The sequence below is a fragment of the Prionailurus viverrinus genome, chromosome X (genome assembly GCF_022837055.1).
Source record: "Prionailurus viverrinus isolate Anna chromosome X, UM_Priviv_1.0, whole genome shotgun sequence".
In the NCBI taxonomy this organism is placed as follows: domain Eukaryota; kingdom Metazoa; phylum Chordata; class Mammalia; order Carnivora; family Felidae; genus Prionailurus; species Prionailurus viverrinus.
In genome coordinates, this window is record NC_062579.1 from 55,812,213 (window position 1) to 55,838,952 (window position 26,740).

The window sequence follows — 26,740 nt, forward strand, 5'->3', positions numbered from 1 at the left end:
AAGTGTCCGACTTCAGCTCATGTCATGAACTTACAGTGGGTGAGCTTGAGCCCCACATCAGGCTCTGTGCTGACAGCTCGGGAGCCTGGAGCCTGCTTCAGATTCTGTGTCTCCCTCTCTCTCTGCCCCTCCCCTACTCATGCTCTGTCTCTGTCTCTCTCAAAAATAAACAAACTTAAAAAAAATTGAAAAGCTAAGAACTAGACCCTGGACAGTTTTCACTCCATCAAACTGCTGCCCAAATTTTAGGCCAAAGTCTTTTTCTTTTTAATGTTTATGTATGTATGTATGTAATCTCTACACCCAACACAGAGCTCAAACTCATGACCCTGAGATCAAGAGTTGCATACTCTTCCAACTGAGCCAGCCAGGCACCCCTAGGCCAAAATATTCAATAGTTAACTATATCACTTTTGGATTCATAAAAAAATGCCTAAAAATACAGGTAATATATGAATCTATTTCCTCTATAAAATTAAAAAAAAAGTTTACAGGGTTATAAGGACCAACAATTCTAGAAGCCACTATTATTATTTCTAAACCTTTTTGAATTTATTCATATATGTGTGTGTATACCACAGAAAACACAAATATTGCTTTGTGTCCACTTTAACACAAATGGTATCATATTAACTATCATATTCTGCAATTTGCTTTCTATGCAGCCATGTTTGAGGGATCTATCCATGATAGTACATATATATCAACCTCTTTCTTTTTTCTTTTTTTTTCATTCTTTTAACCAAGTTTTATTAAGCACCTATTTTGTACCAGGTAACAAAATTAAGAAATGTACTTAAATTGGCAAGGGAGCAAACTTCAGCACAAGCCTGTATTTACTGGTGGATCAATGAAACCCAAACCCTTTCTGGCAAGAACCTGGCAAAAAAGCCCAGCCGTGACCTGGGCGTAGAGCCGTCGTCACCCAGTATATGCTTTGACTTGCAGGGTCCTCAAGTCAGGTGGCATGTTAAGGAGACTGAGATGCAGCTACCTCTCTTTCAGGGGCAAACAGAGAGACGCGACCTGCCTTTTGCCATGCAGCCAGCACCCAGCCACCCAGCCACCCAGCCAGCACAAGGCTTGAACGGGGCTGGTTATTAAGTTTACAGCCATACCTGCATGTGCCTCTGTCCCATGCAAACTCAAACTCTCCCCAGAACCAAGATGAGCGCCTTCCAGGTAGCCCTTGTCCCGTACCGCCCCGGGGGAGCAGTGCTGGCCTTTCTTTTTTTTTTTAAAGTTTATTTATTTTGACAGAAATTAAGAGCATGAGCGCGGGGGGGAGGGGGGGCGCAGAGAGAGAGGGAGAGAGAGAGAGAATCCAAGCAGGCTCTGCACTGCCAGCATGGAGTCTGATGTGGGACTTGAACTCACAAACTGTGAGACCATGACCCAAACTGAAACCAGGTGCCCCTCAACCTCACTCTTATAGATTATTAAGTAACTATGCTATTGTTAAACTTTTAGTTTTTTTTCCAATTATACATAATGTTGCAATGAACAGCCATATACTTACCTCCCTGTATACTTGAGAGGTTTTCTATAGAAATGGACTTGTTAGGTCACAGGATAGAAAAGTTTTAAATTAAAATGCACAGAGTCCATTTGCTTTCCAAAGTGGCTGTACCAATTTGTACTTTTACCCACCAATGTAGGAAGGTATCTATCTATTTCTGCAAAGTCTTGTCAAAACCTCATATAATAGGTAAACATTATATATCACCATTATTGTAACTTGTATTTCCATAATTAGTAGTATAACATCTTTATGCCAAATCACCCCTTTTAAAATATCTTGTAGACCAAAGACACAATCGATAGAGTGAAAAGGCAATCTACAGAATGGGAGAAAATATCTGCAAATCATATTATCTGATAAAAGGTTAATACCTACAATATACAAAGAACTACAAGTCAACAACAAAAAACCCAAACAGATTAAAAACTGGGCAGAGGAAAAAAAAAAAAAACTGGGCACAGGATTTGAACAGATGTTTGTCCAAAAAAGAGAAACAACTGGGCAACAAACACATGAAAAGATGCTCTATATCACTAATCATTAGGGAAAAATAAATCAAAACTATAATGAAACTATGCCCATTAGAATGGCTACTACCATACCAAACCAAACCAAACAAAACAAAACAACTAGAAAATAAGTGTTGATGGGGATGTAAAGAAACTAGAACCTGTGTGTACTGTTGGTGGGAATACAAAATGGTGCAGTCACTATGGAAAACAGTACGAAAGTTCCTTAAAAACCTAAAAATAGAACTACCATTAGAGGAATTTCAATTCTAGGTGCATATATCTAAAAGAATTGAAATCAGGGTCTCAAAGAGATGTTTGTACACTTACGTTCACAGCAGCATTATTCACAATAGCTATTCACAACAGCATTATTCACAATAGCCAAAAGATGGAAGCAACTCAAGTGTCCATCACCAGATTAATACATAAATAAAATATGCTATATACATACAATGGAACATCAGTCAGCCTCAAAAAAGAAAAAAAATTCTGACACATGCTACAACATGTATAAACTTTGAGGACATAATGCTGAGTGAAATACAGCTTATTACAAAAAGACAAATACTGTATGATTACATTTATGTGAGGTACATACAGTAGTCAAATTCAAAGCGACTGAAAATGGAAAGAATGGTAGTTGCCAGGGGCTGGGCAAGAGGGAATAGGGAATTATTTAATATGTAAAGAATTTCAGTTTTACAAAATGAAAAGACTTCTGCAGATCGGTTGCACAACAATGTGTTATTTAACACTATTGAACAGTACATTTAAGATTGGTAAAGATATGGGGCGCCTGGGTGGCGCAGTCGGTTAAGCCTCCGACTTCAGCCAGGTCACGATCTCGCGGTCCATGAGTTCGAGCCCCGCGTCCGGCTCTGGGCTGATGGCTCAGAGCCTGGAGCCTGTTTCCGATTCTGTGTCTCCCTCTCTCTCTGCCCCTCCCCCGTTCATGCTCTGTCTCTCTCTGTCCCAAAAATAAATAAACTTTGAAAAAAGAAAAAAAAGATTGGTAAAGATAGTACATTATATGTTATATATATTTTTCCACTTATAGTGGCAAGTGACACTACTATTTGGAGAAAGATTTAAATTTCTTCCACAGATGGACATACTTCTATCCTTATACCACCAACTCTAAATATAGCCCTAAAATGAGCATCGAAAAAAGTAAAAAAATAAAATGAGCATCAATATGAAAGCTATCTGATGTAAAAGAAAATTAGTTTTTTATCTTTACAAATCACTAACAAAAAGTCTTTGTGTATATTGTTAAAATAAATGCGGGGCGCCTGGGTGGCTCAGTCGGTTGAGCGTCCGACTTCAGCTCAGGTCATGATCTCACAATCAGTGAGTTCGAGCCCCGCATCGGGCTCTGTGCTGACGGCTCAGAGCCTGGAGCCTGCTTCGGATTCTGTGTCTTCCTCTCTCTCTGCCCCTTCCCCGCTCATGTTCTGTCTCTCTCTGTCTCAAAAATAAATTTAAAAAAACATTAAGAAAAAAAATTAAATAAATAAATAAATAAATAAAATAAATGGAATTACAATTTTTAATTTCTAAAACAATCCCAGCTTGAATAGTAGACAATTAGAAAGCAATTTCTTAAACTCTAGAGATTGTTTCCTTTGCTCTAATAAAGCCTAAATGCACTAATCTTTTAGGTTATAGCATTTTATAAATGTACTAATTTTGAGTTATTGATCTGTGACTAGAATGACACAATGACATACTTTAAAATGGGAACATTAAGCTATTTACTACTTACTGAACATCTATTATGTGATTAATACAATAGCTACAGGATGTTGGGTCTGCTCTTAAGTAAGTAACTATATTCTAAGGGGGACTGTCAAACAACTCTAGGACTAATTCTACTATAATGTAGAACGTGGATACACGTAGGATAGAAATATAAGGAAAATAGTATGGCGACACAAGAAAAGGGATGACTTACATTTCATCTGGAGGATTTGAAAAGGCTGCAAGGGAGTATCTGAAATGAGGCTTTAAGGGTAAATAGAATTTTAAGAGGGGAGAAAAAGAGAGCAAGGATATTTCATGTTGTAGGAAGCAAACAACGATGCTGAAACAAGACAGGGTATGACATAATATAAATATGAGAAAGGTAGTTATGTGTTTAGAGTAAAGAGGGCATGAATGGAAGACTAAGGAATTTTGGCTTTAGTCTATATGCTACTATTTCCAAAAGTATGTTCCATAGAATCTAACCAAAATCCTCCATTAAACAGTCCAATAATTTGGGAAATTCTGCATATCACAGCCCACTGTTGGAACTGAAAGAGTAACATATCAGCATGTTAAAGTCTATGAGAAGTCCTGTGTTCGGAGACAATTCTCATAGGTTTCTTGTATTTCTGTATACATTGCATGCAGAGGACCTGACTGCCCTTGTTGTGGATGATTTGCCCAAGCATATTTGTATACCCTTAAAACTCAGAGATAGACCCCCTCCAAAGCAAAGAACATGCATGCTTTCTACCCTTATAAAAGATTTGGGTTTCCCAAAGCTTGGAGATATTCTCCCATTATGCAAACCACTGGCCTTCTCTGCATTGTTCCATGGGAAGTGGGGCTTGGGGAAACAGTACAAGAAAGTGCTTTGGAGATAATTTAGAGACCGTTGTTGCTGTGAATAATAAAGTCCTGGGGTGCCTGTGTGGTTCAGTTGGTTAAGCATCTGACTTCCGCTCAGGTCATGATCTCATTGCTAGTGAGTTTGAACCCCATGTTGGGGTCTGTGCTGACAGCTCAGAGCCTGGAGCCTGCTTTGAATTTTGTGTCTCCCTCTCTCCCTCAGCCCCCTCCCTCACTCATGCTCTGTCTCTCTCTCAAAAATAAATAAACATTAAAAAAATTCAAAAATAAATAAATAAAGTTCTTTAACTCTGACCCAGGAATATCATTTTTTTCTGCCAATATCTATGAACCCATGGCAGGCTAACTTATTAGCACAATTGTAAGTAGAGTAAATCCCTCAGATCCTTCATAGTTCATGATACACTGAAGTCAAAAATAAAATTTAATTTTGTTTACCTTCAAGTTTCCCAAATCTAATTTTTCCCAATGATTCTTACTAATACTTTCCTGAAAAACCTCTGGAAACTGTTATAGCAGGTAATAGGGATAGAGTACTATATGGATGGTAAGTAAACCATTTGAAAGGCTACTGTATTAGTTCAAATGAAAGAAGATGCCATTCTGCCCCCTAACAGGGGAGAAAAAAACCTGAAAAACTCTTGTGAAGTTCATAGTCCAGGGGGTATAGTCTCACTAAAAGACTGAGACCTAACCATAGGACCATAAAATGTACCCATTCCTCCTCACCACCATATTACTAAAGGCCACTTTACCACAGCTCATTTTAACCAGTACATCATGTATGGTATGAAGAAAAAATTACAAGGCATATCAAAAGTTAAAATAAAAAAAAACAATTTGAAGACACAGAGCCAAGTATCATAACTAGACATGGCAAGGATGGTGGAATTATCAGACAGGGCATTTTTTAAATCTATGATTAATATGCTAATAACTCTAATGGATAAATTAGACAGCATGTAAAAACATTTGGGCAATGTAAGCAGGGAGATAGAAATCCTAAGAAAGAACCAAAAAGTATTGCTAGAGATGAAAAACACTATAACAGAAACAAAAACGCCTTTGATGAGCTTATTAGTACACTAGACATGGCTGAGAAAAAAAATCTCTAAGCTAGAGGATATATGAACAGAATCCTTGAAAACTGAAAAGCAGAGAATAAAAACTAAAAAGAACAGGACTATAGGTCAACTACTACAAAAGATGTAACATACACACAATGGGAATACCAGAAGAAGAAGAAAGAAAGGAACAGAAAAAATATTTAAAACAGTAATGATTGAGAATTTTCCCAAACTATGGGAATGCAAACTGGTGCAGCCACTCTGGAAGGCAGTATGGAAGTGCCTCAAAAAGTTAAAAATAGAACTACCCTACAACCCAGCAATTGGCACTACTAGGTATGTATCGGAGGGATATAGGTGTGCTGTTTCAAAGGGGCACATACACCGCAATGTTTATAGCAGCGCTATTGATGATAGCCAAAGTATGGAAAGAGCCCAGATGTCCATCGACAGATGAATGGATAAAGATGTGATACATATTTACAATGGAGTATTGCTCGGCAATTAAAAAGAATGAAATCTTGCCATTTGCAACAATGTGGATGGAATTAGAGGGTATTGTGCTAAGTGAAGTCAGTCAGAGAAAGACAAATATCAGATAACTGCACTCATTATGTGGAATTTAAGATCCCAAACAGATGAACATAAGGGAAGGGAAACAAAAATAATATAAAAACAGGGAGGGGGACAAAACATAAGAGACTCTTAAATACAGAAAACAAACTGAGGGTTGCTGGAGTGGCTGTGGGTGGGGGGATGAGCTAAATGGGTAAGGGGCATTAAGGCAGACATCATCAATCAACTGGATATAATTGACATCTATAGACTACTTCATCCAAAAAAGGAAAATATACATTCTTCTCAAGCTCACATGGATCACTCACCAAGACAGACCACATTCTGGGCTATAAAACACACCCTAACAAATTTAAAGAGTATAAATCATACAATGTTTGCCCTTAGACAACAATGTAATTAAACTAGAAATCAATAACAGAAAAAGAACTAGAAAATCCCCAAATATGTGAAAATTAAATGATACATTTCTAATTAACACTTGGTCAAAGAAGAAATCTCAAGAAAAATATAAAAATATTTTGAACTAGGGGTGCCTGGGCGGCTCAGTCAGTTAAGTGTCCAACCCTTGATTTTGGCTCAGGTCATGATCTCATAGGTTGGGCTCTGCACTAGCAGCATGGAGCGTGCGTGGGATTCTCTAACCTCTCTCTGTCGTTTCCCTGCTTGTGCTGTCTCTGTCTGTCTCAAATAGATAAACTTTAAAAAATATTTTGAACTAAATGAAAATGGAAACACAACTTACCAAAATCTGTGGGATAGAGCAAAAACAATGGTTAGAGGAAAATTTATAACATTGAATGTATAATGAGAAAAAATATCTAAAACCGGGGCGCCTGGGTGGCGCAGTCGGTTAAGCGTCCCTCTTCAGCCAGGTCACGATCTCGCGATCCGTGAGTTCGAGCCCCGCGTCAGGCTCTGGGCTGATGGCTCGGAGCCTGGAGCCTGTTTCCGATTCTGTGTCTCCCTCTCTCTCTCTGCCCCTCCCCCGTTCATGCTCTGTCTCTCTCTGTCCCAAAAATAAATTAAAAAAAACGTTGAAAATATCTAAAACCAATAATCTAAGTTTCCCCTTTACAAAACCAAAAAAAGAAGAGCAAATTAAATCCAAATTTAGTAGAAGAAAATAGATTAAAAGAATTAGAGCAGAAACCAATGAAATTCAAAATAGTCAATAGAGAAAAATCAATGAAACCAAAAGCTTGTTCTTTGAAGAGATCAAAGAAATAGATAAGTGTCTGGCCAAATTAAGAAAAAACGAGAGGGTGCCTGGGTGGCTCAGTTAAGCATCTGACTTCGGCTCAGGTCATGATCTCACAGTTCGTGAGTTTGAGTCCCGCATCCAGTGAGCTTGTGCCCCACTCTGGGTAAAAAAAAAAAAAAAAAAAAAAAAAAAAAAATCATGAGCCCCACTTCAGGTGAGCCCTGCTTGTCTCTCTCTCTTTCCCCCTCTCTCTGTACTTCGCTCACTGTGCCCTCTCTCTCTCTCTCTCAAAAAAAAAAAAAAGAGAGAAGACACATAATACTAAGATATGAAAGAGATTATCACTACAGATCCTATGGACATTAAAAGGATAGTAAAAAAAAAAAAACTATCAACAAATTTGATAACCTATATGCAATGGACCAGTTCTTTGAAAGACATAATTTGCCAAAACTCACACACACAAAATAAACAATCTGAATAGGCTCATACCTATTAAGGAAATGGAATCGATAATAATAACCTTCCAAAATAGAGAGCACCAGGTTCAGATGAGTTCAACAGTGAATTCTACCAAACATATAAAGGCATTATACCAATTTCTACAATCTCTTTCAGAAGATAAAGCATATCTTTTATCTTCATACCCAAAACAAAGACATTATAAGAAAACCACACATCAATGTCTCTCATGAACGTGGATACAAGAACTCTAACCAAAATATGAACAAATTGGGGCGCCTGGGTGGCTCAGTTGGTTAAGGTCTGACTTCAGCTCAGGTCATGATCTTGCAGTTTGTGAATTCAAGTTGACAGCTCGGAGACTAGAGCCAGCTTCTGATTCTGTGTCTCCCCCTCTCTTTCTGCCCCTCCACCACTCACGCTCTGTCTCTCTCTCTCTCAAAATAAATAAACATAAAAAAATATATGAACAAATTAAATCATTAATGTACACAAAGAATTATACACCACAACCAAGAAAAATTTAAACCAAGTATGCAAGGGTGGTTCAATATTCAAAAATTAATTAATACAAAGAAACAACAAGTATTGGTGAGGATTTGGAGAGAAAGGAATCCTGCACTGTTAATGGGAGTGCAAATTGGTACAGCCACTGTGAAAAACAGTACGGAGATTCCTAAAAAAGTTAAAAATAGAACTACACTATAATCCAATAACTGCACTACTGGGTATTTACCCAAAAAATACAAAAATACCAATTCAAAGGGACACAAGTGCCCTTTGTCTTCGGCAGCATTATTCACAACAGCCAAGTTATCGAAGCAGCCCAAGGGTCCAACTAATAGACAAATGGATGAAGAAGATGCGGTATATATATATGGTATACACACACACACACACACACACACACACACACATTGGAATATTATTCAGCCATATAAAAGAATGAAATCTTGTCAGTTGCAATGACATGAATGGAGTGAGAGAGCATAATGTAAGTGAAATAAATCATTCAGACAAAGACAAATATCATATGATTTCACTCAAGAAACAAAACAAATGAGCAAAGGAAAAAAAGAGAGACAAACCAAGAAACAGACTCTTAACTATAGAGAACAAACTGATGGTTACCAGAGGGGTGGTGGGTGTGGGGGATGGGTGGAATAGGTGATGGAAACTAAGGAGTAGACTTCTCAAAAGCACTGGGTGTTGTATGGAATTGCTGAATCACTATATTGCACACCTGAAACTAATATAACAGTGTATGTTAACTATATTGAAATTAAAATAAAAAATAATGCAATTTATCATAACAATAGGCTAAAAAGAATCACATGATCTTATCAATAGATACAGGAAAAGCATTTGACAAAATCCAAACTTATTCATGATAAAATCTCTTAGTAAACTTAGAGGGCAGCTTCCTCAACTTGATAAAAATGCCTACAAAAATCCTACAAATAACATTATACTTTTTTTTCCTTCTGATAATGTTACATTTTTTTATTAATTTTATTTTTTTAATCTTTTTTTTAATGTTCATTTATTTTTGAGAGAGAGAGAGAGAGAGAGAGAGAGAGAGAGAGAGAATCTGAAGTAGGCTCCAGGCTCTGAGCTGTCAGCACAGAGGCCGACGCGGGGCTCGAAATCTCAAACTGTGAGATCATGACCGAGCTGAAGTCAGATGCTTAACTGACTGAGACACCCAGGCGCCCATATTTTTTTTTTTAATTTACATCCAAATTAGTTAGCATATAGTGCAATAATGATTTCAGGAGTATATTACCCATCTAGCCCATCCCTGCTCCCACAACCCCTCCAGTACCCTCTGTTTGTTCTCCATGAGTCTCTTACGCTTTGTCCTCCTCCCTGTTTTTATATTAGTTTTGTTTACCTTCCCTTATGTTCATCTGTTTTGTCTCTTAAAGTCCTCATATGAGTGAAGTCAATATATTTGTCTTTCTCTCACTAATTTTTATTTTGATGAGGTCCCAATAGTTCATTTTTGCTTTTGTTTCCCTTGCCTCCAGATATGTGTTGAGTAAGAAGATACTGTGGCCAAGATCAAAGAGTTTTTTGCCTGCTTTTTCCTTGAATATTTTGATGGCTTCCTGTCTTACATTGAGGTCTTTCATCCATTTTGAGTTTATTTTTGTGTATGGTGTAAAAAAGTGGTCCAGGTTCATTCTTCTGCATGTCGCTGTCTAGTTTTCCCAGCACCACTTGCTGAAGAGACTGTCTTTATTCCATTGGCTATTCTTTCCTGCTTTGTTAAAGGTTAGTTGGCCATATATTTATGGGTCCATTTCAGGGTTCCCTCTTCTGTTCCATTGATCTGAGTGTCTGTTTTGGTGCCATAACATTATACTTAATGATGAGAAACTCAAAGCTTTCCTAGTAAGATTAGGTACAAGAATGGCCTTTGTAACCAATCCTTTTCAACATCATCCTAGAAGTTCTAACTAATGTAATAATGCAATAAGATAAAAGAGGAAATAAAAGGCATATAGATTGGGAAGGAAGGAAAAAATTGTCTTTGTTTACGGATGACAGGATCATCTATGTAGAAGATCCAAAAGAACCGACCAAAATAACTCCTGTAACTAATAATCGATTACAGAAAGGTTGCAGATTACAAGTTTAATATACAAAAGTCAACTGCTTCCATATATACCAGCAATGAACAAGAGAAATTTGACATAAAAAACAATACAGGGTACCTGGGTGGCTCAGTCAGTTAAGTACCTGACTTCGGCTCACATAACGATCTCACAGTTCATGGGCTCAAGCCCCGCATTGGGCTCTGCGCTGACAGCTCTGAGCCTGGAGCCTGCTTTGGATTCTGTGTCTCCCTCTTTTTACTCCCTTGCTTATGCTCTTTCTCTCTCTCTCTCTCAAAAACAAAATAAACATTAAAGAAATATTAAAGGGGAGCCTAGGTGACTCGTTGGTTTGAGCATCCGAGTTTGGCTCAGGTCAAGATCTCAGAATTCACAGGTTTGAGCGCCACATCAGGCTCGCTGCTGTCAGTGCAGAGCCTGCTTTGAATCCTCTGTCCTCTGTCTCTGACCCACTTGCCCTCTCTCTCTCTCTCAAAAATAAATGAAATGGGCGCCTGGGTGGCTCAGTTGGTTGAGCATCTGACTTTGGCTCAGAACATAATCTCACAGTTCATGAGTTCAAGCCCCGCATCAGGCTCTGTGCTGACAGCTCAGAGCCAGAAGCCTGCCTTGGATTCTATGTCTCCCTTTCTCTCTGTCCCTCCCTCACTCTCACTCTTTCTCTCTCTCTCTCTCTCTCTCAAAAATAAAAACATTAAAAAAATTAAAAAATAAAATATTAAAAAATTTAAAAATACCATTTATATTAGCATCCCCCAATGAAATATTTAAGTATAAATTTAACAAAATATGTACAAAACCAATATGAGGAAAACTACAAAACTCTGATGAAAGAAATCAAAGAAGAACTAGCAAAATGGAGAGATATTTCATGTTCATGGATAGGAAGACTCAATATTGTCAAAATGTCTTCTCAACTTCATCTATGGATTCAATACAGTCTCAGTCAAAATCCCAGCAATTAATTTTGTGGATATTGACAAAGTTATTCTAATGTTTATATGGAGACAAAAAAGACTCAGAATAACCAACACAATGTTGAAGGAGAACAAAGTTGGAGGACTGTCACTACTCAGCTTCAAGCTATGGTAATCAAGACTGTTGTATTAGCCAAAAAGCACATAGATCAATGGTACAGAACAGAGAGCCCAGAAATAGACCCACATAAAACTGATCTTTGACAAAAGAGAAAGGCAGTTACAAGGAGAAAGGACAGTCTTTTCAACAAATGGTGTTAAAACAACTGGATGTCCATGAGCAAAATAAATAAATAATCCACCTAATCTAAACGTGGACTTTATGCTTTTCACAAAAATTAATTAAAAATGGATCAAAGGCCTAAATGTAAAAGGAAAAAATATAAAACTCCTAGAAGGTAACATAGGAGAAAACCTACATGACCGTGGATATAGTGATGACTTCTTAGATATGACACCAAAGACATTATCTATGATGGATATAACTCATAAATTGTACTTCATTAAAATTAAAATCTTCTGCTTGGTGAAAAAGAGTCCAGAAAACAAGATGACACACAGATTGGGAGAAAAAAAATTGCAATACACTCATCTGATAAATGACTGTTCTCTAAGATATACAAAGAACTCTTAAAATTCAACAATAAGAGAACAAATGAGCCGATTTAAAAATAGGCCATGGCGCACCCAGATCACTTAGTTCAGCTTCTGACTCAATCTCAGGTCAGGTCTTGATCTCAGTGTCATGAGTTGAAGCCCCACATTGGGCTCCATATGGGTCATGAAGCCTACTTTAAGAAAAAATGGGCCAAAGTCCTTATCAAAGAAGATGTATGAATGGCAAATAAACATTTGAAAAGATGCTCTACGTGATATGTCATCAGGGAAATGCAAATTAAAACAGTAAGATACCACTATACAACTATTAGAATGGCCAAAATGCAGAACACTTGACAACACCAAATACTGATGACTATGTGGAACAATGGAGACTCTCATTTATTGCTGTCAGAAATGAAAAATGATACAGCCACTTTGAAAGACTGGCAGTTTCTTACAAAACTAAGCATGTTCTTACCATATGATCCAGCAATCACACTCCTTGGTATTTACCCAAAGGAGCTGAAAACTTAATGTCTGTACAAAAACCTGCACATGGATGTTTACAGGAGTTTTATTCTTAATTGCTAAAACCTGGAGGCAATTAAGATGTCTTTCAATACATGAATGAATAAAGAAACTCTGGTACATCCAGACAATAGAATATTATTCTATGAGCACTATGAGCACTATAAAAAAATGAACCATCAAGCTATGAAAGGACATGGAGAAACTTTAAATACATATTACTAGGTAAAAGAAGTCAATCTGAAAAGTTTACATACTGTATGATTCTAGTTATATGACATTCTGGAAAAGGCAAAATATGGAAATGGTAAAAACATCAGTAGTTACCAAGGGATGGGGGGAGGGATGAATTGGCAGAGTATGGAGGATTATTAGGGTGGTGAAAATACTCTTTATAATACCATACTGATGGATACATATCATTATACATTTGTCTAAGCCAATAGAATGTACAAGATCATGAGTGAATCCTGATGTAAACTATGTACTTTGGGTGTTTATAATGTGTCAATGCAGGGTCATCAACTATAACAAATGTACTACTCTGGTGGGGAATGTTGACAATGAGAGAGGCTACCCATGTGTGAGGGGAGGGGATATAAGGGAAATCTCCTTATATGCCCCTCAATTCTTTTGTGAACCTTAAGCTGCTCTTCAAACAGCCTTGGGGTGCCTGGGTGGCTCAGTTGGTTGGGCGTCTGACTTTGGCTCAGGTCATGATCTCATGGCTTGTGAGTTCTAGCCCGGCATCAGACTCTCTGTGCTAACAGCTCAGAACCTGGAGCCTGCTTCAAATTCTGTGTTCCTCTCTCACTCTGCCCCTCCCTCACTCATGCTCTGTCTCTCTGTCTGTCTCTCTCTCAAGAATAAATAAAACATTAAAAAAACTTTTTTTTTTTAGTTTTTTTTAACGTTTATTTATTTTTGAGACAGAGAGAGACAGAGCATGAACGGGGGAGGGTCCGAGAGAGAGGGAGACACAGAATCTGAAACAGGCTCCAGGCTCTGAGCTGTCAGCACAGAGCCCGACGCGGGGCTCGAACTCACGGACCATGAGATCGTGACCCGAGCCGAAGTCGGCTGCTTAACCGATTGAGCCACCCAGGCGCCCCTAAAAAAACTTTTTTTAAGTCTTAATTTTAAAAAGTACAGGTGCTGGAATGCCTAGGTGGTTCAGTCGGTTAAGTGTCCAACTCTTGGTTTTGGCTCAGGTCATGATCTCATGGTTTGTGAGTTCAAGCCCTGGATCAGGCTCCGCACTGGAAGCATGGAGCCTGCCTGGGATTCTCTCTCTCCCTCTCTCTCTGCCCCTCCTCCGCTCTGTCTCTCAAAATAAATAAACTTAAAAAACTTTTTTTTTTTTAAATACAGGTGAAAAAAATACAGGTGCAAGAGGTCATGATTAATAGAGCTAATGGGTATGGGATTCAAAGCACAGGAAAAGGGTTAAGCTTTGAACAGGAATAAGGAGATTTTCCACTAAGTCAGGAAGCAAGAGGGTAGACAGGTACCTAGTTCTACTAAGAACTTCACTATTACATAATGGTGGCACAATGGTGGTATTCACACTGATTTAAAAAATTACTTGATAAATTGTAGAGTTAAAACTGGTCAGTACTATAATTAGAATGATACAGAGAATATTAGCAGGGCCCCTGCACAAGGATGACAAATTCATGAAGCATTCCATGTTTAAGAAAAGAAAGAAAAACTGGTTAAAATGATAACTTTTTGTATTATATATAGCTTAACACAATAAAAAACTACAAAACCTACTTGATTACTACTCATTTTCCATATTCTAATAGCACGGACCATTACATTTCATGGCTAGCTCAAGTTCACCTTTTATCTCACTACTTTAGATATCACATAAGACAAGTCCTATTTAAAATTACTTGTGTCCAGGGCACCTGGGTGGCTCAGTTGATTAAGCATTGGATTCTTGGTTTTGGCTCAGGTCATGATCTCAGGGTTCACGGGAAAGAGCCCTGCACTGGGCTCTGTGCTGACAGTGTGGAGCCTGCTTGGGATTCCCCTTCTCCCTCTCTCTCTGCCCCTCCCCCCAACTCACTCACTCTCATTCTTTCAAAATAAATAAATATTTAAAACTTTTTGTGTGGGGCGCCTGGGTGGCACAGTCGGTTAAGCCTCCGACTTCAACCAGGTCACGATCTCGCGGTCCGTGAGTTCGAGCCCCGCATCAGGCTCTGGGCTGATGGCTCAGAGCCTGGACCCTGTTTCCGATTCTGTGTCTCCCTCTCTCTCTGCCCCTCCCCCGTTCATGCTCTGTCTCTCTCTGTCCCAAAAATAAATAAAAAACGTTGAAAAAAAATTAAAAAAAAAAATAAAACTTTTTGTGGCCAAGGGAAGATGAAGGAGTAGGAGGACCTTGAGCTCACCTTGTCCCGTGGACACATTGAGGCAGCAACTATATGTATTGCAAACTAATTCTGAAAATGACCTGAATACTGGCAGAAAAGATCTTCCACGGCTAGCTGTAGATAGACCACATCAAAAAGGGTAGGAGGAATGGAGATGTGGTTGGAAACCAAACCCCCAGTACAAATGACCACAAATACAAGGGACATCACAAGCACAGAGGAGCAAGGCAATTAATCAGATCCCACACCAGGGACCCCTGGCCCTGAAGGCCTACATCTTGCTTTGTAAATAAGTGGGGCTAAGGGGCGCCTGGGTGGCTCAGTTGGTTGGCAGCTGACTTTGGCTCAGGTCATGATCTCACAGTTTGTGGGTTCGAGCCCCACGTCGGGCTCTGTGCTGACAGCTCAGAACCTGAAGCCTGCTTCGGATTCTGTGTTTCCCTCTCTTTCTGACCCTCCCCTGCTCACACTCTGTGTCTCTATCTCAAAAATAAATAAACATTAAAAAAAAGTTATAAAAAAAAAGAAAAGAAAAGAAGTGGGGCTTAACTCCGGGAGAGCAAGAAGGAAATAGGAAAAAGAGAACGAATCCCTACGTTCAAAGAATCAGCACACTAAATGACTTAGCCTGAATACAGAAGCAGCAGTTTGAAAAGTACCTGGCGTATATGTGAAGGAAATTTACTCACCAATTTTAGGACATGTGTTGGAGGGGCAGGGATCTGCAGACTTCTCTGGGAACAAAAGTGCTAGTGGGTACCATTTTTATCTTGCCCACCCCTAGCCTACAGATTCAGACACTTGTGGAAGCCAGTTCACACACTCTCCATCTACCTTGTTAGTGCCACATGTCTGGCTCTGGCATTCCTCTTTAGACCTGCCCCACTTAACACACACACCTTGGCAGGTGCCCCTGCAAAGTGGCTTCTGCCCCACCACACTTGGGAGGCAGCTTCAGTTGGAACTAGCACCCTTCCAAAATGAATTCTGCCCTGGGGTGGGGAGGAGATAACCACATACAACAGCATGCCTGCAGTTCCTAAAGGTGGGCCTCTTAGCTGACTGCACAGACAGCCAGCACCAGCACTACCCTTCCCTGCATCTGTAGCTATCACAGCACCTAGCTGTAAACAACCAGGTTTAGGGCCAGACCCACCCACCAACAAGCCCATGAGGGCTGCAGCAGGGCCTCTCAACAGTGTAGGAAGCAAACCCTGTCTATTGCACTTGCAATAGGTGAATTGGTTATTGAAACCAGTTGGGGTGAGGGCCAGCCCTGCCCACCAGCATGCCCACAGTAATCACAGCTCATCCACAACAGGAGGGCACATGTAGCTCATATAGGGAGCACTTGGTTCTGGTGTACAGGGTAACTGTACTACAGGGCACCATGAGGCCTCTCCTATACAAGGCCACTACTTTCAAGACCAGGAAAAAAAAAAAAGACCAGAAGATGTAGGTGACCTACATGACCACAAAGAAACAAACACAGAAATAGACAAAATGAGGAGACAGAGGAATGTGTCCCAAATAAAAGAACAAGCCAAAATCACAGAAAAAGAGCTAAACAAAATGGGCATAAGCAATATGCCCGATAAAGAGTTAAAAGCAATGGTCATAAAAGTACTCACTGGTGGTGATACATGGGGGCATGTGTACCCCAATGTTTATAGCAGCGCTTTCAACAATAGCCAAATTATGGAAGAAGCCTAAATATCCATCAACTGATGAATGGATAAAGAAGATGTGGTTTATATATTCAATGGAATACTACTTGGCAATGAGAAAGAATGAAATCATGCCATTTGCAGTAACATGGATGGAACTGGAAGGTATTATGCTAAGTGAAATAAGTCAGTCAGAGAAGGACAGATATCATATGTTTTTACTCATATGTGGATCTTGAGAAACTGAACAGAAGACCATGGGGGAAGGGAAAGGGAAAAAATAGATACAAACAGAGAGGGAGGAAGGCAAACCACAAGAGACTATTAAATACAGAGAACAAACTAAGGGTGGGTGGGGAGGTGGGGAGCAGGAGAAAATGGGTGATGGGCATTGAGGAGAGCACCTATTGGAATGAGCACTGGGTATTGGATGTAAGCCAATTTGACAATAAATTATATTCAAAAATAAATAAATAAAAGTACTCACTGGACTTGAAAAGAAGGTGGATGAACTCAGAGAGAACTTCAAAAAAGAGATAAAAACTATCCAAAAGAACCAGACAGAGGTAAAGAACACAATAACTGAATTAAAAAATGCATTAGAGGGAATAAACAGCAGACTGGGAGACACAGAAGAATGGATCAGCAATCTGGAAGACAGGATAATATAAAGCAACAAAGCTGAATAGCAGAAAGATAAAAGAATAATAAAAAAAAGAGAACAGCTTGGGGTACCTGGCTGGCTCAGTTGCAAGAGCATGCAACCCTTGATCTCAGGGTCAAGAGTTCAAGTGCCACGTTGTTTTACTTAAAAATAAAATATTTTTTAAAAAGAGAACAGCTTAATGGACCTCTATGACATCATCAAGCATAATAATGTTTGCATTACAGGGATCCCAGAAGAAGAAGACAGAAAGAAGGGGGAAGAAAAAATTATTTGAATAAAAAATAGCTGAAAACTTCTCTAATATGGGGAAGGAAACTGACATCCAGGTCCAGACAGCACAGAAAACCCAAAACAAGATGAATCCAAGTAGGTCTACACAAAAACATATAACTAAAATGGCAGAAATTAATAATAGAGAAATTTAAAAGCAGCAAGAGAAAACAGTTACATACGAGGGAAGCCCAGTAAGGCTACCAGCTGAGTTTTTCAGCAGAGACTTTGCAGACCAGAAGGGAGAGTGGCATGATATATTCTAAGTGCTGAAAGAAAAAAACCGAGCAACCAAAAATACTCTACCAGGTAAGGTTATCAACAGAATTGAAGAGCAGATAAAGACTTTCTGAGACAAAAAAAAAAAGTTACAGAAGTTCATCACCACTAAACCAAACTTAGAGTAAATGATAAGGGTATTCTTTATTTTATTTTTTAAAAGTTTATTTATTTTGGGGCGCCTGGATGGCTCAGTCAGTTGGGCATCCGATTTTGGCTCAGGTCATGATCTTGCAGTCCGTGAGTTCCAGCCCCGCATCAGGCTCTGTGCTGACAGCTCAGAGCCTGGAGCCTGTTTCAGATTCTGTGTCTCCCTCTCTCTCTGGCCCTCCCCCGTTCATGCTCTGTCTCTCTGTCTCAAAAATAAATAAACGTTAAAAAAAAAGAAAGTTTATTTATTTTGAGAGAGAGAGAGAGAGAGCAGGGGAGGGGCAGAGAGAGAGGGACAGAGAAAGAATCCCAAGGAGGCTCTGCATTGACAGCACAGCCCAATGTGGGGCTCAAACTCACCAATAGTGAGATCATAAAGGGGCATTCTTTAAGTGGAAAAAGGCCATAACTAGAAGAAAATTATGAAATGAGGAAATTTCAATGATGAAAGCAAAAATGCAGTAAAGGCATTAGATTAATCACTTATAAAGCCAGCATGGAAGTTAAAACACAAAAGAAGTAAAATCAATTATATCTACAAAAATTAGTCAAGGGATATACAAAATCTTAAAAACAAGGTAACATAGGGCGCCTGGGTGGCGCAGTCGGTTAAGCGTCCGACTTCAGCCAGGTCACGATCTCGCGGTCTGTGAGTTCGAGCCCCGCGTCGGGCTCTGGGCTGATGGCTCAGAGCCTGGAGCTTGTTTCTGATTCTGTGTCTCCCTCTCTCTCTGCCCCTCCCCCGTTCATGCTCTGTCTCTCTCTGTCCCAAAAATAAATAAACGTTGAAAAAAAAAAAAACAAAAAAAAAAAAAACAAGGTAACATAGAATGTCATAATCCACCCACAACACTAGACAAATCCATCACACCACAAGGGAAGAAGAAAATATAGATCAGAGAAGACCTACAAAAACAACCAGAAAAAAAATAACAAAATGGCACTAAGTACATACCTATCAGTAACTACTCTAACTGAACTAAATGCTCTAATCAAAAAACATATCATGGAGCACCTGGGTGGCTCAGCTGGTTAAGCATCTGACTCTTTAAGTTTTTTTTTTAATGTTTACTTATTTTTGAGAAAGAGAGCGTGAGCAGAGGAGGGGCAGAGAGAGGGGGAGACATAGAATCTGAAGCAGGCTCCAGGCTCTGAGCTGTCAGCACAGAGCCCAATGTGGGTCTCAAACCCTTAAACCATCAGAGAGATCATGACCTGAGCTGAAGTCAGACGCTTAACCGACTGAGCCACCCAAGGCATCCAAGTGTCTGACTCTTGATTTTGGCTGAGGTCATGATCTCAGGATTGTGAGATTAAGCCCCGCCTTTGGGCTCTGTGCTGGATGTGGAGACTGTTTAAGATTCTCTCTTTCTCTCTCCCTCTCTTCCCCTCCCCCATTTGTGTGTGCTCTCTTGTGCTCTTTCTCTCTCTCTCAAAAAAATATGGTGACCGAATGGATAAAAAACAAGAACAATCTATGTGCTGCCTACGAAAGTTTCATTTCAGACCTAAAGAAACACACAAACTGAAAGTGAAGGAATGGAAAATGTATTCCATGAAAATGAAGGCAGGAAAAATAGCCAGGTACACTTATATCGGAGAAAACAGACTTAAAACAGAAGACTGTAGCAAGAGACAAAGAAGGGCATTACATAATGATAAAAGGATAAATTTAACAATACAATATAACTATTATAAATACACACCCAACATAGGAGCACTGAAATAAATGAGGCAAATATTAACATATAAAGAGAGACATTGACAATAATGCAATAATAGTAGGAGACTTTAACATCCCACTGACATCAATGGGTAGATCGTCGAGACATAAAATCAATAAAAAAAATTGTGGTTTTGAATGACACATTAGACCAGACAGACCTAACAGATACATATGGGACACTCTATCCAAAAAACCCAGCTGAATACACATTTTTTTCAAGTGCACGTGGAACATTCGCCTCAAAAGATCATAAATTAGGTTATAAAACAAGCCTCAAAATTTAAGAAGATTGGAATCATATCAGGCATCTTTTCAATCACAATGCAATGAAACTAGAAATCAATTACAAGAAAAAAAACCCATAAAAAACACAAATGCATGGGGCCTAAAACAACCAATGGGTCAACAAATAAATCAAAAAGAAAATTAAAGAATACATGGAGACAATGAAAAGAGAAAAATAACAGTCCAAAATCTTTGGGACACCACAAAAGCAGTCCTACAACCTAAATGTGAGACATGAAACCACAAATCTAAAAGAAAACACATACAGTAATCTCCTGGACATTGGCCATAGCAACATATTTATACATATGTATCCTCAGGCAAAGGAAATTAAATAAAAAATAAACTATTGGGACTATACCAAAATAAAAAGCTTTTGCATAGGGAAAGAAATCATCAACAAAACAAAAAGGCAACCTAACTGAATAGAAGATATTTGCAAATCACATATCTAACAAAGGGATAATATCCAAAATATATAAAGAACTTCGATAACTCAACACCAAAAAACCCCCAAATAATCCAATTAAAAAATGGGCAGAGAAACTGAATAGACATTTTTCCAAAGAAGACATATGGGTGGCCAATAGACATATGAAAAGATGCTCCATATCACTAATCATCACAGAAATACAAATCAAAACCAGAATGAGATATTGACTCACACCTGTCAGAATGGCTTGAATCAAAAAGACAAGAAATAACAAGTGTTGACAAAGATGTGAAGACAAGGGAACCCTTGTGCACTGTTGGCGTGGACATGTAAATTTGTGCAACACTATGGAAAACAGTATGCAGGTGCCTCAAAAAATTAATATTGGAAATCTCACATGACCCAAGAATTACACTACTATTTACCCAAAGAAAATGAAAACATTAGAAAAGATATATGCGTTCCTATAAAAATGAACTACTGGGACCTCCTCAAAATAAAAAGCTTCTGCACAGCGAAGGAAACAATCAGCAAAACTGAAAGGCAACCGACAGAATGGGAGAAGATATTTTCGCACGACATATCAGATAAAGGGTTAGTATCCAAAATCTACAAAGAACTTATCAAACTCAACACCCAAAAAACAAAGAATCCAGTGAATAAATGGGCAAAACACATGAATAGACACTCCTCCAAAGAAGACATCCATGTGGCCAACCGACACATGAAAAAATGCTCAACATCACTCATCATCAGGGAAATACAAATCAAAACCACAATGAGATACCACCTTACACCTGTCAGCATGGCTAACATTAATAACTCAGGCAACAACAGATGTTGGCGAGGATGTGGATAAACAGGATCTCTTTTGCATTGTTGGTGGGAATGCAAGCTGGTGCAGCCATTCTGGAAAACAGTATGGAGGTTCCTCAAAAACTAAAAATGGAACTACCCTACGACCCAGCAATTGCACTACTAGGCATTTATCCAAGGGATACAGGTGTGCTGTTTCCAAGGGACACATGCACCCCCATGTTTATAGCAGCACTATGAACAATAGCCAAAGTATGGAAAGAGCCCAAATGTCCATCGATGGATGAATGGATAAAGAAAATGTGGTGCATATATATATATATATATATATATATATATATACACATACATACATACAATGGAGTATTACTCAGCAATCAAAAAGAATGAAATCTTGCCATTTGCAACTACGTGGATGGAACTGGAGGGTATTATGCTAAGTGAAATTAGAGAAAGACAAAAATCATATGACTTCACTCATATGAGGATTTTAAGAGACAAAACAGATGAACATAAGGGAAGGGAAACAAAAATTATATAAAAACAGGGATGGGGACAAAACAAAAGAGACTCATAAATATGGAGAACAAACTGAGGGTTGCTGGAGGGGTTATGGGAGGGGGGATGAGCTAAATGGGTAAGGGGCATTAAGGAATCTACTCCTGAAATCATTGCTTCACTATATACTAATTTGGATGTAAATTTTAAAAAATAAAAAATAAAGTTAAATTAAAAAAAAAAGAAAAGATAAAAAAAAAATTTTTTAAAAAAAAAAAGAAAAGATATATGCATTCCTATTTATTGCAGAGATATTCATAATAGCCAAGATATAGAAGCAACCCACATGTCCATCGATAGATGAATGGATATAAAAGATGACATGTATATACGCGTGTGCGCGCGCGCCGAACTATTACTCAGCCATGAAAAAGAATGAAATTTTGCCATTTGTGGTAACATGGGTGGAACTAGAGGGTATTACGCTAAGTGAAATAAGTCAGAGAAGGATAAATACCACATGATTTCACTTATATGTGGAATCTAAAAATTTTTTTTAACGTTTATTTATTTTTGAGACAGAGAGAGACAAAGCATGAACGGGGGAAGGTCAGAGAGAGGGAGACACAGAATCCGAAACAGGCTCCAGGCTCTGAGCTGTCAGCACAGAGCCCGACGTGGGGCTCAAACTCACGGACTGCGAGATCATGACCTGAGCTGAAGTCGGCCGCTTAACCGACTGAGCCACCCAGGCGCCCCACTTATATGTGGAATCTAAAAAACACACCAACAAACAAACAGAAACAGACTTAGAAATACAGAGAACAGGGGCGCTTGGGTGGCTCAGTCAGTTAAGTGTCTGACTTTAGCTCAGGTCATGACCTTGTAGTTCATGGGTTAGAGCCCCATGTTGGCCTTGTGCTGACAGCTCAGAGCCTGGAGTCTGCTTCAGATTCTGTGTCTCTCTCTTTCTGCCCCTCCCTCACTTGCACTTTCTTTCTCTCAAAAATAAACATTAAAAATATTGTTTTTACAAAGAAATACAGATAACAAACTGGTAGTTGCCAGAGGGAAGGGAGGATGGGCAATAGGTGAAGGAGATTAAGAGGAACAAACTTTCGGTTATAAAACAAATAAGTCACAGAAATGAAAAGTAGAGCACAGGGTATATAGTCAAAATATTGTAATAACATTGTGTGGTGATGGATGGTGAATACCCTTATCATGCTGAGCACTGAGTAATGGATGGAATTGTGAAATCACTATGTTGTACACCTGAAAGCAATATGACATTGTATATCCATTGTACTTAGATAATAAAGAATATATAAATAAGAATTCTTGTGACCATTGAAAAAGATATTCTACTTTATCTATAGTTAGTTTATCCCTACTTAATAAAATAAGCCAAAGATCTTACCATTTGAAATACATCAGAGCCTTCATCAAAATCTACCATAGCAAAAAATATCCTGTTGGTAAATGCACTGGAGTATCGCCAGGAGTTTGCCAGGATCTGAAATTCTTCATCAGCTTGCCTAGAAACAAGCAGATTTGTGAAGATAAAACATAAAACATTTTTAAAAGCAATCTAGTTTGTCAGCAGTAAAACAGAGCCAAAGAAGCCATAGCAGTTTTTCCAAAGGGGGGAAATATTTTTAAGAGAGAAAGAGAGGGGAGGAAAGGAAGGAAGAGAGAGAGAGAGAGAGAGAGCAGTAGGCTCTGCTGACAGGGTTAGGACAAACACCTTGGAAAAAATTGCACTGTTTTGCCATGAGAGAAGGCTTATCCTAAGTGCTAGGTATTTCAACAGAAAGTAGTTACTCAACTCAGCTTCATATTTTGTGCCTGTTTCTTATTTCAAAGCTCTTTAAGTAGTCACTGGAAAAATACAGCTAAGTGTACAACAGCTTTTTTAATACTCTAAATTACTTAAGTGTTTAAAGACAAGGTTTAAGTATTTCCAGAGAAAGAAGGCTATAGTAGTAATCCATTTTATAAATCTAATGTGTAACATGCTAGTTAGTAAATAAAAATACAGTCATAGGAATTATTAGGGTGAAAGATAAGAAGAATCTAGGGAATTGAGATTAAGTGAAACCTCAAGTCACATTTGACTTTTCCCTTATTGCCCAAATGTTTTCAGTTTCCAAGATCTGATCATTCTTCATTTGCAATTATCTTTTACTCCATCCCTTCTAATTAACTTTCATTGGCACCAGCTAAAGTCAGATCCTTAATATTGGACATTAGAATATTAAAATACTGATTCTAGTTTCTCCTCCAATCCTTCTTCTTACACTGCAATATACATCAGTCTTCCTAAGTTACTACTTTCCTGAAACTCCTACTCTTCTCAGAAACCACTATTGCTTTTCTACTACCTTAGAACAGTCTCTAAGCTTTCACTGGTCATTCAAGGTTCTTTATCATCTAGTCCTAATAAGGCATCTAGCTTTTATGTAGCCTTACTACTAATCAATCTAAAACAGGATTTCTTAATTCCAGCACTTTATTTACCACTATCTCTGTACCCTTGCACACATTTTTATTTGTAACCAAAATTTCCTACTTCTATCTAAATCTGATCCATCTGTCTAGCCTTAATACAAATCCTTTCTTCTTCAGGCCAATCCCAATCTTCCTATTTTAAGTCCTTCCTGAAATCTTGTAGTATTTATTATGTACATAATCCATTTGCTACTTAATTATAAATTGCCTTATATTGTCAGCTAAATTTTCACGTGTGGAATTCATTTCCCTAGCCGTATTATAAGGATAGGCATCTTACACTTCTCATCCTGATAGCACCAAATATATAGTATTATACACATTGCTGTTAACTTTTATTTTTTGAATGAGTTTAGGAAAATGTGAGCTAATATTAAATTTGGTACTATAGAAAGTAAGATACTAATAAACACTTGTCATTAATTTGCATTTAATACAGAATTATGAAGGAGTTTGTGTTTGTTTCCTGATTTTTTATATACTCTTGATTGCTGAGTAAATTATTGAACTAAGAGTGATTTTAGGGGACGCCTGGGCGGCTCAGCCAGTTGAGCATCTGACTTCAGCTCAGGTCATGATCTCGCAGTTCGTGAGTTTGAGCCCCGCGTCGGGCTCTGCACTGACAGTTCGGAGCCTGGAGCCTGCTTTGGATTCTGTCTCCCTTTCTCTCTGCCCCTCCCCCACTCACACTTGGTCTCTCTCCCTCTAAAATAAGTAAACATAAAGGAAAAAAAGTGATTTTAGGGGCACCTGGGTGGCTCAGTCGGTTGGGCATCTGACTTCGGCTCACGTCATGATCTCGCGATTCATGGGTTCAAGTCCTGCATTGGGCTCTGTGCTGACAGCTCAGAGCCTAACGCCTAATTCAGATTCTGTGTCTCCCTCTCTCTGCCCCTCTCATGTTCACACTGTCTCTCTCTCTCTCAAAAATAAATAAAAAACATTTAAAAATTTTTAAAAAAGAGGGCCGCCTGGGTGGCTCAGTCAGTTGAGTGTCCAACTTCAGCTCAGGTCATGATCTCACGATCCATGAGTTTGAGCCCTGAGTCGGGCTTTGTGCGGACAGGTCAGAGCCTGGAGCCTGCTTCCAATTCTGTGTCTCCCTCTCTCTCTGCCCCTCCCCTGCTCATGCTCTGTCTCTCACTCTCAAAAATGAATAAATGTTAAAAAAAAATTTTCTCCAAAGAAGACATCCAGATGGCCAACCGACACATGAAAAGATGCTCAACTTCACTCATCATCAGGGAAATACAAATGAGATACCACCTTACACCTGTCAGAATGGCTAACATTAACAACTCAGGCAACAACAGATGTTGGCAAGGATGTGGATAAACAGGATCTCTTTTGCATTGTTGGTGGGAATGCAAGCTGGTGCAGCCCCTCTGGAAAACAGTATGGAGGTTCCTCAAAAAACTAAAAATAGAACTACCCTAGTTGCACTACTAGGCATTTTATCCAAGGGATACAGGTGTGCTGTTTCCAAGGGACACATGCACCCCCATGTTTATAGCAGCACTATCAACAATAGCCAAAGTATGGAAAGAGCCCAAATGTCCATCAATGGATGAATGGATAAAGAAGACGTGGTATATATATACAATGGAGTATTACTTGGCAATCAAAAAGAATGAAATCTTGCCATTTGCAACTACGTGGATGGAACTGGAGGGTATTATGCTAAGTGAAATTAGTCAGAGAAAGGCAAAAATCTTATGACTTCACTCATATGAGGACTTTAAGACACACAACAGATGAACATAAGGGAAGGGAAACAAAAATAATGTAAAAACAGGGAGGACAAAGCATAAGAGACTAATAAATATGGAGAACAAACAGAGGGTTACTGGAGGGGTTGTGGGAGGGGGGATGGGCTAAATGCGTAAGGGGCACTAAGGAATCTACTCCTGAAACATTGCTGCACTATATGCTAACTAATTTGGATGTACATTTAAAAGTAAAAGAAATTAAAAAAAAGGAGTGATTTTAGATTTTATGTTTATTCATAACATCTCTTCAAATATAAGTACTACGGGACCAATTACCTTGACTATCTCTTAACTCTAGGGAGAAAAACCTTTAAGAAAAGATAAAAGTCTTGGGGTAGCATAATGTATATTCTAAAAAAAAAAAAAATTGTCTATTCCTTCACATAGGCCCAGGTTGTCAGAATTTGGAAAGCCTTCAAGATTTTATTAAATTAGTTCTTCACAGGGTAGCTTTGTCATTTCATTTAAAGTGAATTCCCAGACCACACACACTGATCTCAAATATAAGTTAAAAAAAAAAACACCAAAAAGCTAAAGCTGTTCTATTTTTCAGTACCCACTATTTTTACTTTTGTTTAAAGAAATATAGTCCTTTTGTTT

At 38.7% G+C, this 26,740-nt stretch overlaps 1 protein-coding gene and 1 pseudogene across 1 annotated transcript in view; one reads left to right on the plus strand and one right to left on the minus strand.

The window, feature by feature from the left end:
* The window catches only part of MAGT1 (magnesium transporter 1), a 59,638-nt gene that overhangs the window by 21,943 nt on the left and 10,955 nt on the right, over window positions 1-26,740 (minus strand). The window contains exon 3 of the mRNA XM_047844467.1: window positions 23,281-23,398. Coding sequence (XP_047700423.1) covers window positions 23,281-23,398 — 118 coding nt within the window. The remainder of the gene's footprint in view (window positions 1-23,280; window positions 23,399-26,740) is intronic.
* LOC125157994 (uncharacterized) lies at window positions 14,292-14,381 on the plus strand (annotated as a pseudogene).